Source organism: Cenococcum geophilum, assembly GCF_001692895.1.
Source record: "Cenococcum geophilum 1.58 unplaced genomic scaffold K441scaffold_16, whole genome shotgun sequence".
Taxonomy (NCBI): domain Eukaryota; kingdom Fungi; phylum Ascomycota; class Dothideomycetes; order Gloniales; family Gloniaceae; genus Cenococcum; species Cenococcum geophilum.
Window position 1 is genome coordinate 2,556,301 of NW_027137574.1, and position 17,152 is coordinate 2,573,452.

Consider the following 17,152-nt stretch of genomic DNA (forward strand, 5'->3'; position numbering starts at 1 on the left):
GTCTCGCGAAAGCTGCTGCTGGTTGTCTTCTACAGCTGTTCTTTCTTGAGCTCCAGTATGCGTCCAAGGGCTTACGGTGCCGACATTACCAAGGCCATGAAAGCCGGTGTCTTCTTGAGGATATGTATTGGGAGAAGGTAGAATCTGGGCATCGAGAGTGCTTTTCCGGACACGCCGTCCTCCTCGATTAGACCCACCCAGTATGCATTCAAGGCTGTCGCGTTTACAGCGAAGGCATGGAACTATACCGTCAACATCTCTAAGAAACTGTCAGCATAAATGTCTAAATTGATTATACATGCGCCTTGGAGATCCACAGTCGGGTCTGCATGCTGTTATTTTGTCCGTCTGCGGACTTACAATAGGCATCTGGACTTGCGCTTTCGGCAATTCAAACAAGCTTGGTTGGCCCTCTTGATTCTTGAAGTGTTGCCGTCACTGGACGGCGGACCAGCAGGTGGTAATTGGGCGGAGGTATCCATACGACCATATTGCCCGACGCGATAGCTAGGTGCTAGATAGAGGTGAGGTGGGCATGGCGGAGCGATATTCGGACTCAACAGGCGGGGTTTGAATTTGGCCCGAGTTCAGCTGGGAGGCCCGACGGGGAAGTCTGATTGCCGGAGCACAACTCCGGCATGCTTCATCACTATTACACTTGTTGTTGATCTGACTGTGATGTCTCAATCCTCGAGTAAAATTTATGTAGAGGATTGTAAATAGGCTAGATCTTTCTATGGTCTAAAAAATATACCTAGCGAAACACGTTGACAGCAAATTCCTTCCATTTTTGCTCACCATCCGGGAACTCCGGGACGGGATACCGCCGAGTAATAAAAAGCGCAATCTTTATGTATCTACACAAAAGGTCTACGAAGGGATCGCACTATACTCTTAAGAGATATTAGGAAATTTCTAAAATGACCTGTGTACAATCCCTCCTCATCACCATAGATTCACACGTCAACCTCATCTCTGCATAACTTTTTCTCACTCAGTACAACGCTATCTCCATATAAATAGGCCTGGAAACGAAAAGGCTTTACTAAGTTTTAACGTGATATGGCACTTAGGAGAGCATAAATGCAAATTTCCTATCTTCTGCACCTTTTTCTTTTCCCTTCCCAGCGCGTTAGGACCGTACTTTGCCTTTTCTTTGTATCTTCCAATCTACACGCTTTAATTCCCTCATTCGCACCTCCCTTCCTTCGTCCTCCCGTCATCATTCATCATTCTCTTGTTCCCAAAATATCTTTCCACCATTTCTTACTCTCCTTTAGGTCTCATAGTTTCCTCCGAACTTTTTCGAGCTTCTTCTCTCTTCTCTCTTCTCTCCTCTTTGGTCTTTTCCGTATAATCTTAAATTATTATTCTCTTATCAGTTTACCACCTCTTCCTCCTCTAATGCCCATCTTCTCTCTTCTCTTCAAACCTCGTCAGCCCCGAAAAGTGGGCCAGGGAAGCCGGGAAAGACCTCAAGAAGCCGTAGAATGAACTCACGAGAACGAAAACTTTAGTGTTTAGAAACTTGAAACATCTGTTATTCAAAAAAATCTAATAGCAGCGGCTTCGCGAAGAGTGCCCGGATATATATATATATATATATATGTTGAAGGAAATGTCTATAGCACAAGAAAAAAGTCGCCTATCCCCTGTTTGCCCCAACTTCCGCTTGCCCACAAAACCCTTATCTACACCTCACACCTAAAACACCCTCCTAGCAGCCCCCGAAAATAGCTTGCGCAAATTATGCGCGCTCCTCCTGACCGCCGCAGCGCTCGCAACCTGGGGAACAACCGTACCGCTCGGAATACCGCCGGAAGGCATAGTACCATTAGGCATGGTGCCATTGAAAGTGCCATTGCCGCCCGCACCACCGCCAACCGGGCTCACGTTCGGGTCGTCATGTCAACCGTCTACGGCGAGGTAGGCGGCGTAGCTGACGTTAGAGTCGCGGTTTGCGGTCGCGTGAATGCCTATGGAGATCCAGACGAGGAGACCGTCTGTGTTAAAATCAGCCACCTGTATACTACGGAAGGGAAGAGGAATAGCAATATCTAATCTGATTCTTCGAGCTGTAGACAGCGGATGTGGCGCGCGACTGAAGATGGATCAGATACGTGCCCGGTGTCGGTATGTGGAACGGAGGAACGACTTCAGACGTTAAAGGTAGGTAATAGGTAGGCAGGCACGTACGTATGTAGTTGTCTTTTGGATAACATCACACTTTTATTCCAAGTTTCCTCAATCCAGGGCTCTGACGGAAGGCATATTGATCGACTCTTCGCCTTCGTTTATCCTATCCCATTTATCCCATTCATCCATTCCAATAACATCCCATCACTCATCGCTATTCGCTGCCTCCAGCATAAATTCCCACCAAAACCGCATTTATCACAGCGTTTCATCCAACCAAGCCGGCAGCGCTAGCGGAATAAGGGCATTAAGCAGAGGTGCGAATGCTGCGTGGTTGCCACCCGTCATTTCGCGGACGTTTCTGGGCGTCACGAGCTGGGCGGTCGTGATGTGCAGGGACCAATTGTGTCATCGGCAGCATGTGAATTTGAAGGTATGGGGTTCAAAGTGAGGTAGAGTGATGGTATCGGACGGCTAGATTACTAACTTTTCGTCTGGTTTATTGAGTGTCGAGGTTTGGAGTATGCACAGTTTCCTGCATTGTCATTTCTTGTTTGATCCAGCTCTTTACGATGCGATTCAAGGTAGCAATAACTTTTTATCCCTTAGCACGGCACGTGTTATTTTGAAACTGGTGTTCGCGCACAGACCACATACTCGTTGGACGCTGCCGTGCTAAGGAATACTGACGATCTTTCTTTTATATCCCACCAGCCTTTTTTTCAACAAACACAACACCTTCCAACATGTCTGACTCCTCCTTATCCGCATCTGACAGCTCCTCGTCCGTACCTGACAGCTCCTCCATGTCCATATCTGATGACAGCTGCTCCAATCAGGTGAAGCAGACTCCCATAACAAGGCAGAGTAATCGCAAGAACACCGAGAATAACCAAAAGCTCCCGGCCCAGAAACTTTTCATCCAAATTAGTCGCACCATCGCAGCAGCCACGGAGCATCAGCTCTTGACTTATGAAGGCGTTGACTCAGAAACTGGATTCTCAGTTGCGAATTCCCTAGATGAAGATAGAAGAGTAGAGGCGGTAGGGCATAGGTAAACTTCCACTGTAGTTCTCAAAGACTTCCTACTAATATTCCTCGATATTAGGGTCAGCTACAATTCATACACCCAGACTCTACACATTAACATTATGCCAAATTTCATCCATGATTGCTATCAGCCATGGCTACTTAAGGAAATAAAGATAATGGAACGTTCTGGGTTTATTACTGCCGCCGAGTCTGATCTCCTGGAGATATATTCTGGAACTAGTAAATGTTATTATCTTCTATTAAGCTTCGTCTCCACTAAAGATGGATAGCTATTACGAACTTTGGACCACCCTACATTAATTCATCTAAGCAACCGGATCAGGCCATTGTTCCACAAGATAAAGATATTCCGACCGTTATAGTTGAGGCTGGATGGTCAGAGTCTGTTCCGAAACTTCATCAGGATACAAGTTTGTGGCTTAAGGGCGGAGCAGGCTTTGTTCAAGTAGTTTTACTTATTAAGTGGACTAAAATAATAGGTAAACGGGTAAAGGCATTTGTTGAAGTTTATAATCTGGATCTAGCCGGGAACAAGAGACTGCTACAAACTGAGGTAATTATTTAACAGTCTAACATCTTTTAAATCTAAATATAAAAGTTAGTGGCTGACGGAATTAGACCATTCTCCCAACACCGATTACTACCACAGCTCAAGTCATTACTATTACCCGAGGGCAGCTATTCGGGTCCGCAATACCCGCTGGTAGAAATCCAGACGATACCTTTGACCTCTCGGTCGATAATCTTCGGACAGTCGCTATTAGACGTATACGGAAGGCGAGACTTTTCCCGGCATAGATGATGCCACATGTTAGCTGCTATAGAGTTTGGTTGTGGATTTATGGGGTGGACTCTGGATAGTCATTCTGTCGGCATACGTAATGTTACGGCCTTGCGAGATATTCCCCATGAATCAATGAAATAGCCTTTTAACATCTTGCACCTTGAACAGCTTCTCCGTGTCAGCAAGTAATGCATCGCCGTCCACCTCCAGCTTCCCATTCTCCTCCCTCTTCACATCAATCCGGCCCATACCCCGCTGATCCACATATCCATTGTCGTGTTCCGTGTCGTCTGATTTCTTCTCTCCATTCTGCGTATAGTTACCAGATCTCAAATCTACGTAGAAAACCCCCAGCTCGCAGCATGCTCTCCAACACCGCTCTTCCTCTTCCCCATTCCCCTCCAGCAGCTTCTTCAGCTCAATACGTAGCAGCGGGGCGGTCGGAACATCTTTCGGAAAGGGCGGGAGGCCTAGGAAAGTCTCATTTTCGGGGGAGGTGTATGTATAGTGGCGGAGTCCGCGGAGGGGGCCATGGAGATAGAGCTAGAGTAAGGGAAATGGACCATTAGATGACTGAAACTAGGTGAGTATGGGCGAAAAGACAAGAGCAAAGCCACCAGTAACTATGGGTGCTGAATTGAATAGTAAAGGATTGAGAAGAAAGCAATGGTGACGGAATTGAGGAAAGCAGATGCCTGACAGTGCTGTCGCAACAGCTTATGTCCAATTACCCCACCTCCGCATGCAGCCGATTACAATGTAAGATGGATGAGTGGGAAAGACGGCAAACTACCCCACACTCCGTGGAGATAGTCATCGCAAAATCAGGGTCCCTCACATCACACAACATGGAACNCATGAGTAAACAACAAACAACCCTAGCATTAACTATCCACAACCTCAACACTCACTCCACGCTTTTCCAAACATCCAATCGACAAACTCCCTGCACACCTAGCCAAGCCAGAGCAGAGCAGTACCCATCAGCCGACGCTTCCGTCAGCCCTCCATCACCGCTCTCCCTTTCTAACACCCAAAGTTCATTGCTAGAGCAGAGACGAATGGCATTACGCTGGATTAAAGCAATGGATGGTGAGAAGCCCAAGCCGATACACTCTAAGAAAGATGTTGAGAGAAAATTACCAGAAGGCAACATCATAGCAAGACCAAGTATACAGAGAGCAGAAGCAAGCAAAACTAAAGAAAGCAAATGTTTATTGACACAATCTGATGAGAAATCGGCCGACCGGAAACAAAACTCCTAGATGCTCTCGTGACACATGCAGAGTGTTTGATGACGACCTAGGTGATATTAATTGATGACTAATTAATGAAAGGATGATAGTACTTACCATTGACAAAACGGTTTACCATCTACAACCTTGAACCATGGATGACCTTGTAATCGACAGCCATCTCTTGACCATCGTCATTGATGACAAGAACGCGGACGCTGCCACGACCATTGTCGAACGACTCTGTCAGGCGGGAGAGAAGACCGCTCTGGTCAAGGACAGGAAGACCTTGTTTGACATCGCCAGTCTCGGTCATGGCAACGACGGTACTGTCCTCACGGATGTCAAGAACACGGTACTGCTTGAAGACAGGGCCGAGCATGTTCTGGACAATGACGGATGGTGCCGGGTTGGAGATGAAGCTAGACTCCTCGTGGAGCTGCTTGGTGAAGAGGTCAACACCGAGATAACGGTGCTGTCCGGTCTGGGAAGAGGTGGTAATGCGGATGACCTGGCAAGGGCGACCCTGAAGAATCAGGAGATCGCCAATGCGGATGTGGTGGCAAGGAATGGTGATGGTGTTGGGAGCCATTGTGCGAGGTTCAGAGTATGAGGACACTGATGTAACTGAAGATGAGATACGAGGAGCGACAGTACCGGTAGGAGCAGCGGGAGTGTAATGTTCCTTGATGATTACTTCCTCACGTTCTTCTGGTTGATGGTGGTGGTGGTGACGGGAACCGTGGATGGGGTGGATAATACGATCAGCTACCTTATGGAGACCGTGGCGGAAAGAATGATAGTGACCGTCTTCGTCGTAATATCCCATGTCAAGTTTGTGCTTTTTAGGGGGATCGACCGTTCTCCGAGTAGTCTTTTCTACTCGGATCTGCTCTCTTGCTGGTGCTTGAGAGCGAGAGTCAACGAATTCGACGTCTCGTTGACTGAAGCGGGCTTGAGAGGGTTGTGGAGCTGTCCTAGAGGTCTGGACGAACTCTACGTCCTGTTGATCGTAGCGAGGTTGAGCTGGTTGAGCTGTCCTAGAGGTCTGGACGAACTCTACGTCCTGTTGACCGGAGCGAGGTTGAGTTGATTGAGCTGTCCTGGAAGTGTAACGTTCCTGAACAAACTCGGCTGGCTGACCGTAGCTTGGTTGAGTATCTCGAGCTGTCTGGATACGATCCTGGACAAACTGAGCCGGTTGACCAAAGCTGGGCTCGGTGGTTTGGCTTGTGTAACCTTTCTCGGCGTATCCACCGACGATAGGTCGAGTGCGTTGACGGATCTGACGTTCAGTCACGTCGATCTGAGAGGGAGCGTAGTCGGCAGGAGGACCTTGGACAGTGTTGAAGTCTCTGTCGTAGGCTTTGTCCTTGACGTCGATTTGAGCTCCGACGTAGCGTTGGAAGGGTTGTTGGTATCTGGTTGATGAGAAAGGGAGGTCAGCTTTGAGAACCGGGAAGGGATTGGGAAAAGTGGAGAAGCCGTGTTACTCGGACAACAATAAAAGAAAAGGCTAGCTCTGCGTGGCGTTCCGCCAAGCACAGGGGGCTTTTTATGATGATTCGTGGTCAATAATGCAAAACACGCACTGACTTACCGCTCTCTGCTGATCTCAACCTCGGAGACGCGGTCCTTGGGATAGCGGCGGTCTTTCTCGTAGATGCGGACCTCTTCTCTGCGCTCTTCTCTTTGAACCGGACGACGGACGCGGTCTTGTTCGTAAACACGAACCTCCTCTTCGTAACGTCGGTCGGTGCGTTCGCCGGGGACGGTCTCGGAGAAGGAAGTGAAGCTAGTTTCGTGACCTTCCCGTCCGACGTGCGAAGCCTGAGAAGGTAGGTTTACTTCTCCTTCTACCTTGACCTGTGTTGTTTGTTCTGTGACAGCGTCACTCCGATACGAGGACGGGAAGACACTGAAGGGGATCGGGACGCGGGCGTCAAAGTCCAGATTGACTGGAGTCGCGGCGTCCTTTCTTGAATGCCTCTCGAACCGTTACGGGAACAATTCGAAAGGAAGACAAGAAAGAACTTCTTGGCTCCTTAAGAGAGGGGTTCTCAAAGAAGTGAGAGGGGAGGAAGTGAAGAGCCTTTTAAGTAGCCAGCTTCAATGACTTGACTCGACCTTGAGCTTTGGTATGTGATGGGAATAACGTGAAGAAGTGCAATTGGTGCAAGATGTAGACGGTGAGGTAAGGTGGGTAGGTTGGTGAGTTGTTCTGGCGAGGAATGGAAGGGGAGCAGAAGAAGTAGCTGGGGGAACCGAGGGCGAGCTGTGGGTGGACGATTCTCGCGAAGCTGGCTGGGAGGGGGTTGGCTGGAGCTTAGGGAGCTGTCTGCAACAGGCAAGGCTTTGTTTTGATCGCCCGTCTAGCGTGTCGCACGCACAGCATCTACCAGCCCCCTATTTCACCTGGGCCGTCAGCGAACGGATGAGCGGCCTCAAAATCGCTCACAACAAACAACAAACAGCTTTCAAAACAATCGCAACAGAGCCGAGCTTCTTCGGAGATGGCGACGGCCGCGAGCTCATCTGCGAGCTTGAAACGCCGTCAATTGACCCTCCGCTGCACCAGCCAGAGCTCGCCCTCGCCCTCCAGCGCTTGTGGACCGCACTGAGTCTCGCCCAATGCTCGTGGTGCCAGTGGGTCTCACGGCTCACTCGTGGACGGAGGCCATTGGACCGGCCATCTCACATTTATGCAAACCGACGACAGTGGGTGCTCGTCCTCGGACCGCTCAGCGTCGTTTTTCAGCTGAGCACTCTCCACAGCTTCCGCACGTTCCAGCATTTCCCCAGCCTCGCGATTAAATTGCCGCCTGCCATTGGCGCACTGCTTGGGAGTCCTCGCATGTGGCTTTCTGCATCTTCCTGCATGGCAACGCGCGAAGGCTGGGCTGAGCCGGCGCTTTCCTGCCGTTCGGCTTGACACCAAAAGGAAAACGGCCCATCTCAGGATGTACATCTCATCTTATGCCCGATCCCCTCTCGGCAAGAACCTAGCAGAATCTAGTGAGAATATTTAACCGTCGTGATGAAATGATGATCCCGTCGTCGAATCACGCATTCTCATCCCGATTCTCAAACGCTGGTTCGTGATATGCCTCCAATGACACAAGCCATGGTAGGATTCATCCCCGCTGTGAGCCTACGACGCCTTGCAGCCCCTCATGCATTAGTTTGCAGCAGCCTGGAGTTTGTCAGGCTTGCCAGGCTTGCGGGGTTGGTTATTACTAGTCCATCGCGATCGCATCGCTGATTGCATGTGGGAATGTGAAAACGGCGTCCGGTCAACGTTTAAATGGGAGATTGATATACATTAGAAGCCTAGTTACCCCTGCAAGGAAATTCTCAGAGATTTGCGTCGAGGGAGCCTCACTCCGATGGCACTCTAAAAAACCATTAACCACCACTATTACATTATTCGCTCAGAATAGACTTATCATCAATAACTTATCATCAAGGGCCTACAGCAAGAGCAATGGGAACCAAAAGTGGTCACATCGCCAGGTATCACCAGTTTACATTATATTACGTGATCTGGTCACTTCTTAGGGCAAGTATCATATCAAATGTACACACCCATTGCACCACCACCGTCAAATTCTGAAGAGAAATACCGAAAGAAAACTCTATCCTCATTCATCATGAACCAGCTGAGAAAAGATTCTTGCGTGGGTGCCGAGACCCGTCCGGTCAACTCATCAGCCTGCAATTTCTTTTTCCCATTCTTTTTCTGTAGTTCACATGTCAAACATTACACGTGCATCTCTGTCCTGGGCGAATGAACTAACGCGTTCGACCTCTATTCTCTCGCTATCTACTTGAATATTTAAGCCACTTAAATTCCTACTTATCGGTGATTGTTATTTGGGCACTGAACCAAGGAGGACCCCCCACTAAGAATAGTGTTACCGTCTGGGCCCCATAAGGTATTCATTCCGATCTATGACCAACATCGTCGATGCTATTTCAATGACATAGTTTAAGTATATCTACTAAATACGGTTTATTGTACTTTACGAGATCTTCGATTACCCCTAGGCTTCAATAACGGAGCTTGTACAAGCAATAAATTCCATACACCGTCTTGTCATTAAAATGCCGATATGCACAGCAAATATTCGTTCCTCCTCCCACATCATCATCAGGATTTTGCTCCTTGCTTTCCCAATGCAATATTTTCCATAATTTACTATAGCGGCACGTCTTACAAAACCTAGATGTTCCCTTCTACAGTGACCAGCATAGTTTATAAAGCCAACAACGTTCCTTTGCGAAGGATACGGCACGAACATCACATATTGGGCCACGTTTGCGCTTGGTGCACAGAAATTAACCGGGAGCAGATTAGTCTCGCCGTCCTGGTCTCAGTATATTGTACCGTGACACCATAACACCACAACACGAACAACTAGTGACCGCGCATCAGGCAAGCCGCAAGTTTTCCGTCCCGCATTTTCCCTCCTAGCTCGCAGCGAATTGATGATGGGCTGGAGTGGCTCATGAGCAATATCCTCATCCTTATCTTTAAATCACCCCGGTAATAATTGCCTGGTTCTAGTGAAGGACAGCGCTATCATGTCATTGCCACTGATTGTCTTCTGATGCTGATGACGGTAATCGGTACCTTAGACAAGTGACACTCGTCACCATGAGTAAGCTAACGATGATAGTCAACACCGACTAATTCCACTTAGTAGTCCCACACTAGGTGTAGCACCAGTTGGGGCGCTAGAGAGAATCCCGGAAAATCCGAGAAGTCCTTAGAATAAACCAAGGCAAAGTGTGACCAAGCAAAAAATTCTTGAATATCCAGCTACTCATCAGAATCAGAATCTTCTAGAGATTCATGAGGAGTTCCACCCACTGGCATGAAAACGGAGCCCTTGATGCCCATTTCTACCAAGACTCTTGCATTACTTGTTACACGTGAGTTCTCCCCCTAATTCTGACACCTCCAGCTGGCGACTCTCCGTACATCTCGACGATTACTTCGTGGAGACAGCGCGGGCAGAGTTTGTCCCATATGGTCCGGTTCTTTGCAGTTAATACTTTGAAAGACTCTAGCTAGAATCCAAATCCAGAGCCTTGGTTTTCCTGGCAGTTTCTCCAGTAGCATTTCTTAAGCCATAATTAGAAGTTTAGTGTAGTGGAATTGGTTCTGTGGTTGATCTCTCTCACGGTATCTCCAGAAATTTCGCGCCATGTGTTTAGAAATGATGCCATACGTCAAATAATATGAGGAACACTAAAAGCTTTTGGCAATGCGGTAGGGCCAACAGAAGAGGATGGAATTCTTTATCTCATTTGTCTCAAGGCAAACTAATCGGTAAGGTGCCAGACCGCCATGCATATCGGAAACAATGAGTCTGAAGAAGCAGTCTAGAACAAAGGATGTATGAGAACCCACAATTTCAGTGATTAATGACTTGATAAAGCTCTGGTAAAGCCTATCCGAGTGCATGAGCAATATATAAGAAATGCCACTCCTGTTTTGGTAATCTTGGAGACCGAAGCCGGCCACTCAGGGAGGATCTTTAATTGCTTAAGATAGTGAGTGCGGTACAGGAAATTCCTTGGGTCTCCGAATATGACTATTTTGTGAGCCAATTGAAGCAAGACCCAAAGGTGGCTGAGGAAGCCTCCAAGCGGTTTCGCACTCCTTGTAACACCACTGGCTACTTAGCAAATGTCCTTTCCTAAAGCCTCCCCATACATAAATAGTAGTGTAGACAATATCTCCCAAAACGGCAGATGCAACAAAGGGATACCAGGACATGACGTGATAAATCCGACTACGCCGGACTGACCCAGGGCGTATGTTAGTAATCATTCATCATCTCACTCTCATATTATTTGTCTCCATAACAGCATAAGGCACATAAGGTGCAGCATAGATGAGGTGCTCTGAACGATGATTTGAGTTAAGCGCAAATTCTGAAAGACTGGGAATGCAATAATTAAGCAGAAGAAGAAATTCGACGGCAACGGTGGATGTGTTTGAAAGTCACATAGAAAGATGGAATATTGCTGACCCAGGGTATGCCATAAACCTTTAAGATGTCGGATAACATATAATTCAATTTCCAGAAGAAGTGGCCACGGGGGATCTGTCGAAGCATTCTGTATTATTGTAGGCCGCCTATTTATGGATAGAATCAAGGAGTGGCATAGGAATGGGCCGAATGGCGAAAGGATATCCTAGATAGTAATATGTTAGACCACGTAGCAAACCTAGAATCGCTGCCAACTCGAGCCCAGTTCGATTAGGCATGCTTGCTGTTTAATCTTACTTCGTTCTCCGCCCTGTTGCATGGTTTCTTGCATATATTCTTTGATATTGATATATAGAAGTTGGATTCCAGGAACAGGCAACTGTACAGTACTTAAGTTGAAAAAAGCGGTTAGGCAATAAAGTTTCTATACAGCGGTGAAGCCAGTCACGCAGCGCCAGCATCATACCAATCACATGGCAAAGTCATCCATTAATTTCCTATATTCGCTTGTTCAGGCTAGAGTAGTATTATCTTTCTACGAGTATCGAGGAAGTTTTTATGTGTTTTGACGTGGATATGGCTTATAGTTAATCGAGTAAGCTGCCCTCAGAAATAGGCTTGGGCTTATGGTGGAGCGGAGTAAAGGTCTCTTTCCACCTCCACCTTGACTCAGGTGGCGGATCATCCGAGATATCAATTAGTAAGTTGTTGTTGGCTTGAGTGACTGATACCTTGGTAGGAGTAGTGGAAGCAGGCACCACGGAAGCGGTAGTATGAACTCCGAATAAGCTCCACAAAGCTTCATCGTCTAGTTTATTCCGAGCTTGTATAGTAGCTTCCTGTAAGGTAGTTGATTGTAGGGTGATAGCAAGCTGGCGGTTAGCAGTGTCGTGGACTTGAACTCCACCATTCGCGAAATTTTGCCAGTCCACTGCTTCTGAGCCAGAGGAACCGGAGGATATGGTTAGCCTTGGTACTGTTATTTGCTGCCTTGCAACAGTCTTCATAACAGCCCTGACTCCAGTATCGTTTTTGTCGCAGATGGTGCAACGATGGGGGTCGCAGCAAACAGCTGAGCACAGATGCCCGCAGTCGAGTGTGGTTTGACATCTTTGAGTGCAATTGATTGCCGAGTGTGGGAACCTTAAATTTTAATCAGTGAAATGAATTCACAAGGGGCGAGGATAACTCACGGGTGGCATCGTAACATGCATATGTGTCCGCACGGAAGGTTGCTGCGGCACTTTCTCTCACAGCCACCATTGATCATAGCCCAATCATCCGGTTCTAAAGCGAAGTCATTACTCAAGTTCATATAACAATGGCGAATTACGCTTACCTTCAATGAAAGTCATCCGTCCGTGTTTCTTACATTGTAGAGGAAGACGGAAGCCGAGACGCTTCGCGGGCCCTGTCTTTGGCGTGCTTCCCCGCTTGTCATAAAACGTTTCGACGACACCGACCCAGGTTAGGCTTTCTTGGCATAGGAGCTCGCCATTGCCGAAAACGTAAAAGCCTCTCTTAGCCCGAGACAATGCAACGCAAACACGATTGTCAACATTGAGGAAACCGATCTTGAATTTGTCATTGCTGCGGACAAGTGATAAAAGGACAATCTCATTTTCTTCTCCCTGGTAGGAGTCAACGGTGACTACTTTGAAGAAGCTGTGACTCTTCAGATTTGGGTGTTGGCGAAGTGCTCGAAGGATGGCTTTCCTTTGGCCGTTATAAAAGGTCAAGATAGTGATGTCGTCAATATTGATACCGTTGTATACGAGATAATCGAGGAAGCCAACGATCATTTCGACTTCTTGGAGATTGCATGATGACATGTTCGAATCTTGCGTCTCTGGCCATTGGTGTGTGAAGAAGAAGGAATTACAACCACCCATCCCTTCAACTGGAGGACGGTTTTTAGGATCTTTGACGACAGGATGATCTGAAATATGATCTCCATAGATTGGCTTGAGGATACGACGAATTTCAGGGATCATGCGACGCTGTCGTCTCAAGCTATCGAATTCGACTTCGTTATTGACCATTCTCTCGAAAAGAGACATGTTGAAATTGAACGGCTCCCCCTCGTGTTCTTTGACTTGACAGTGAGGGCGAAGTTGCTTGTGGTCACCGACGAGGATGAGATGCTCTAGGGAAGGCATGCATGCCGCGATAATAGGCGCTTCAAGTGTCTCCGCTGCTTCCTCGACGAGGACCACTTTCGGGTTAAGACTGGCAACTAATGCACGGTATTTGCTTAAACCGGTTGTCGTCATACCAATGACCTTTTGTTGCTTGAGGAGGGCGCTGTCTTGCTCCCACATATCAACACGGCGCTGTAGAACGTACAGCTCATATCTTCGTGCCTGCTGACGGAATTCCACAAGAATAATCTCTTTTGCCCGACGTTGGAGGTAGCGATAGATCGGGCCTCTCATCCTATAATGGATTTTGTAGAGGTCTTGCTCTTCAAGGAGTTGACAAACTTTACCATCTTTTACTAGGTCAACTAGCTTTCCAGTGTAATTGTCTCCGAGAAGAGTAACGGGTCCTTTCAAAGCCTCGATGTCGTCGTCATCCTTGGCAAATGTCTCAGCCTCAAGCTCCTTCAACTGCTCAAATTCAAGGTCGGCTTCCTCAAATTCAAAGCCGAAGTCCTCTGGGCTGACGGTGCGCGGTACAGGGATGAGGGATTTACCCATCCATAGTTCCATGTGAATGCCTAGAGAATCTTTCTGAACTCCCANCATGCTAGCAGCTCCAGTCTCCAGAGAATCCGCTTGAGCCTGTGTAATCAGACCTAGCTTATGCAACAATATGTGATCTAGTGGGCCTTTGTTAGCTTCAAGTGGTGACAGAAGCAGTTGTAAGGTCTTCGTGATTTCTTTCAGGCGCTTCATAGCAGTGCCTCGAAGACCACCGCCAACGGGCGGCTTGGATGTGGCCTGCCGAACTTCAAATAGTGTTCTTTTCTGAATGACGTCTTGGTCCTTAGACCTGCCTCCGAGTCGGACAAAATTGGGCTCGAATTGAGCAACATGCCTAAGTAACTGATCTAGTGCATGGTTTGTCTGACATGTGACAATGACGGGGGGATCCCCCATTGTCATATTGCTGAGCAACGCCTTCGAAGCCACGACAGACACATGGGTTTTTCCGGTGCCTGGAGGTCCTTGGATTATTGCAAGACGCTTCGTAAGAACTCGTTTCAGTGCAGTGGACTGAGATTTGTCAAGCCCCGTAGTAGTCGTATCTGGCCAGTCTTCAAGAATGTTCACATTCTCAAATGAGGAGGCATCCTCGATAGCCACGATGGAACTAAGATTCGTATGAGGCTTATTCATGACGTATTGTGGTGCTTTGACATTCTGTTGGACTTGAACAAGGTGTTCTGATAACGGGAATCTATTGATGGTTAGATATCTTCTTATTCAGAAAACATCGCATACTTACGGCTCTCTCATCAACTTTTGCAATGCCAACATAGTGTGGCGACTGGCTTCGTAAAATCCAGTTCGTTCCTCAACCATCATCCATGATACAGATGGGTCGATCTCAATCTCTTCAGGTCTGGCAAAGAATAAGTCAACCTCTGGGGGATTCTGTTCTAATGCGGCCAATGGTCTCGCCGCCACTGTCGCGAGTATACATTTCGTTCGAAAATTGTCGGTCTCGGGAGTCAAAGCAACTAGAGACCCGGCGACTAATCTTTTCGACTGATCCCAACGGATCATCTTCCCTACTCTCCTGAGTGAGAACGCCACGCGGATTGCCAGCCCTCGAGGTGAAAATATTACTGAGCTGATATGGACCTTGCAGATGTTAGTGGATGGCTGCTTTGGAATCGTAGCATGCTTACCTGTTCATATATACCGACTCCATTACCATATCCGGATTCCGGCAAATTAAAAGGGTCTGCTCTGATTTGACCCACTGCCTCTCTCAACGGTTTGATCGTGTCTTCTCTCAAAAGATTGTATTGAGAGCTCAGATACTCCTCCGTCGAGCTATACGGACCTAAGATCTTGTTGACTTGTAGTGGAGTATCTCCGTTTTCGCTGATGATATTCTGGCCCTCGTCAGGGATATCAAGTATTTCGGCGGAGGTCGGGACCTCCGATCGTGCTAACCAGGCTCCACCAGTCAAGGGCTGACTGGGGGTCTCAAAGTATTGACGAATCTGGGTGCTAAATCTAGCTTGTTGAGGCGGAGGAGACGTGAAAGGGATAAGAGGAGGCTCGTAACTCTGAGTGGTGTGGTGGATGGAGAAGCGTTCGCTGATATGCTCATTCATTTCTGTGCATTCAATGTTATTAGCCTTCCGTTCATAGTCCAACTCGTGGACTGCGATGTGGTTATTTTGCATTCGTGATCTGTTAGAGAACATAGAGTGTGGAAACTCTGGAGGAAATGGCAAAGGCTGGGTTTGATGAAATCTAAGCTAGGAGACAACAAAGCAGCTCAAATGGTCCTTCTGAATGTTTGGAAAGCTGATCTTATCACATTGACCGCCATTTGGCAATCGATTATTGAGCCCACCGGGTAAGATCTTCACACTGAACTCAACTGATGTCGGCGATGGATCTGTTCAAGCGCCCAGTGACATGACACTGTGCTGAATAACCATGACAAGTCTCACCAATCACCGTGAAGCACGCAAATGCTTAAAGGAAATCATCTGATCAATGTGTCAACTCACCTTCATCTAGCTCTCTAGCATCTTTCGACTGCCCAACTTCAATTAAATTTGAAAACATGTTTGTTGACAAATCCACGGATTGAGGTTCTGGAGAAAAGTCATTAGTACAGAAGGAAACCCCAACGGTCGAAGTGAGGAGCATTCTCACCTGTGGTGACTGGGCTTGGAGATAGTACGTTTGCTGTGAAAAACCAATGTCAGCATTCAAAGAATCATATGCGGCTATTCTCTAGCCAACCGTACCTTGCCAGCTTTGCACATTCGGATAAATCCCATTCATAGTTGGTAGAAACTGGCCGTATCCGTCCTCGTGGATCGATCGAGACGGCTCTCCAGTCACTATCGATGAGTCTGTTGCATCGTGGCTCGCCTGCGGTGCTGAGCCGATAGGCGGGGGCGGGAAGTAATGAATAAACTGCGGATTTGGACGAGNCATGGCTGTTTAAGAATCTTAGCTGAGGAGGAGGGGGAGAAACGAGCAAGGTGTTCACCGGTTATGACCAATTAGTGCGATGCTGGAGGAGGAAAAGACAGCTCAACCGAACGTACCGTACATCAGCGATGAGTCTTCTAAGGAAGACTTCTAAAACGTTGAGCTTCCTGTCAGATGGAAGCAGAAAGATATGAGTGGTGAAAGGCCTCGAGAGTTTTAGCTTTGGAAAGATTGTTTACATTTGAGATGGATCACCTGATTCAACTTTTTGAGTGAATGAAATGATGGATGTGGAAGGGACTATTCACGTTCGGTGAGCAATAAAGCGAAAGCCAATCTGAGAACCAGGAATCATTCTAGACGCTGTATTGACTAAGAAAATAGAGTCTGAAAAGTTTCGGGTCAAGGAGACAAATATATAACGCTGGAGGAATTAGGGAAGTCCAAGCACTTTGAAGACGATTGCGAGCAAACTCCGCAATGACTGGGAAGGCACGACAGCTCAATCAACCTACGCACGTTCCATGATAGGAAAGAAGAACATAAAGGGAATCTATGGCATACGGCAAGGGACGAAGACATAATATGAGACAATCGAAGCTCTAGACGGAGCTGCATTGGCGGGATGTGTCGAGAGTAAGGAACAGAGGATAGCAACTACAGAAAACCTCTTTAACTTAGACCTGTTCTGCATGAATCAAGTTCCAGGACTCCTGAGCTTTGTGGGACCATGTTTCTACGTGTCTCAATCTGTTTGTTCATGCTGGCTTGCTGGGGGTTCACTCGAAACTGCAGGTTCCACCGCATGGAGAA

General features: G+C 47.5%; 6 protein-coding genes across 6 annotated transcripts; 4 read left to right on the forward strand and 2 right to left on the reverse strand.

The window, feature by feature from the left end:
- The first annotated feature begins 924 nt into the window (after nucleotides 1-924).
- K441DRAFT_74927 (uncharacterized protein) lies at nucleotides 925-1,551 on the forward strand. The gene has a single exon (XM_067654423.1). The coding sequence runs from the start codon at nucleotides 1,084-1,086 to the stop codon at nucleotides 1,492-1,494; it is 411 nt and encodes a 136-aa protein (XP_067505304.1). The 5' UTR covers nucleotides 925-1,083; the 3' UTR covers nucleotides 1,495-1,551.
- Nucleotides 1,552-1,561: 10 nt separating this feature from the next.
- Nucleotides 1,562-2,692, forward strand: K441DRAFT_658547 (uncharacterized protein). Its single transcript, XM_067648366.1, has 2 exons — nucleotides 1,562-2,001; nucleotides 2,189-2,692. Exons 1-2 carry the CDS (start codon nucleotides 1,750-1,752, stop codon nucleotides 2,585-2,587), a joined length of 651 nt encoding a protein of 216 aa, XP_067505305.1. The 5' UTR covers nucleotides 1,562-1,749; the 3' UTR covers nucleotides 2,588-2,692.
- A 20-nt stretch (nucleotides 2,693-2,712) lies between these two features.
- Nucleotides 2,713-4,340, forward strand: K441DRAFT_74929 (uncharacterized protein). The gene is made up of 4 exons (XM_067654424.1): nucleotides 2,713-3,190; nucleotides 3,245-3,408; nucleotides 3,459-3,742; nucleotides 3,808-4,340. The coding sequence occupies exons 1-4, from the start codon at nucleotides 2,883-2,885 to the stop codon at nucleotides 3,985-3,987; spliced, it is 936 nt and encodes a 311-aa protein (XP_067505306.1). The 5' UTR covers nucleotides 2,713-2,882; the 3' UTR covers nucleotides 3,988-4,340.
- Nucleotides 4,341-5,293, forward strand: K441DRAFT_74936 (uncharacterized protein). The gene has a single exon (XM_067654425.1). It carries the CDS (start codon nucleotides 4,693-4,695, stop codon nucleotides 5,236-5,238), a length of 546 nt encoding a protein of 181 aa, XP_067505307.1. The 5' UTR covers nucleotides 4,341-4,692; the 3' UTR covers nucleotides 5,239-5,293.
- Nucleotides 5,294-5,347: 54 nt separating this feature from the next.
- Nucleotides 5,348-7,743, reverse strand: K441DRAFT_676683 (uncharacterized protein; the record flags this gene model as incomplete). Its single annotated transcript, XM_067650984.1, has 3 exons — nucleotides 5,348-6,629; nucleotides 6,809-7,195; nucleotides 7,667-7,743. 3 exons carry the CDS (start codon nucleotides 7,741-7,743, stop codon nucleotides 5,348-5,350), a joined length of 1,746 nt encoding a protein of 581 aa, XP_067505308.1.
- A 3,970-nt stretch (nucleotides 7,744-11,713) lies between these two features.
- Nucleotides 11,714-16,626, reverse strand: K441DRAFT_75152 (P-loop containing nucleoside triphosphate hydrolase protein). The gene is made up of 10 exons (XM_067654429.1): nucleotides 16,595-16,626; nucleotides 16,456-16,545; nucleotides 16,150-16,344; nucleotides 16,055-16,087; nucleotides 15,907-15,993; nucleotides 15,067-15,503; nucleotides 14,661-15,019; nucleotides 12,550-14,612; nucleotides 12,404-12,497; nucleotides 11,714-12,353 (listed from the first exon to the last, which is right to left on the reverse strand). Exons 2-10 carry the CDS (start codon nucleotides 16,460-16,462, stop codon nucleotides 11,798-11,800), a joined length of 3,831 nt encoding a protein of 1,276 aa, XP_067505309.1. The 5' UTR covers nucleotides 16,463-16,545; nucleotides 16,595-16,626; the 3' UTR covers nucleotides 11,714-11,797.
- Between the last annotated feature and the right edge of the window lie 526 nt (nucleotides 16,627-17,152).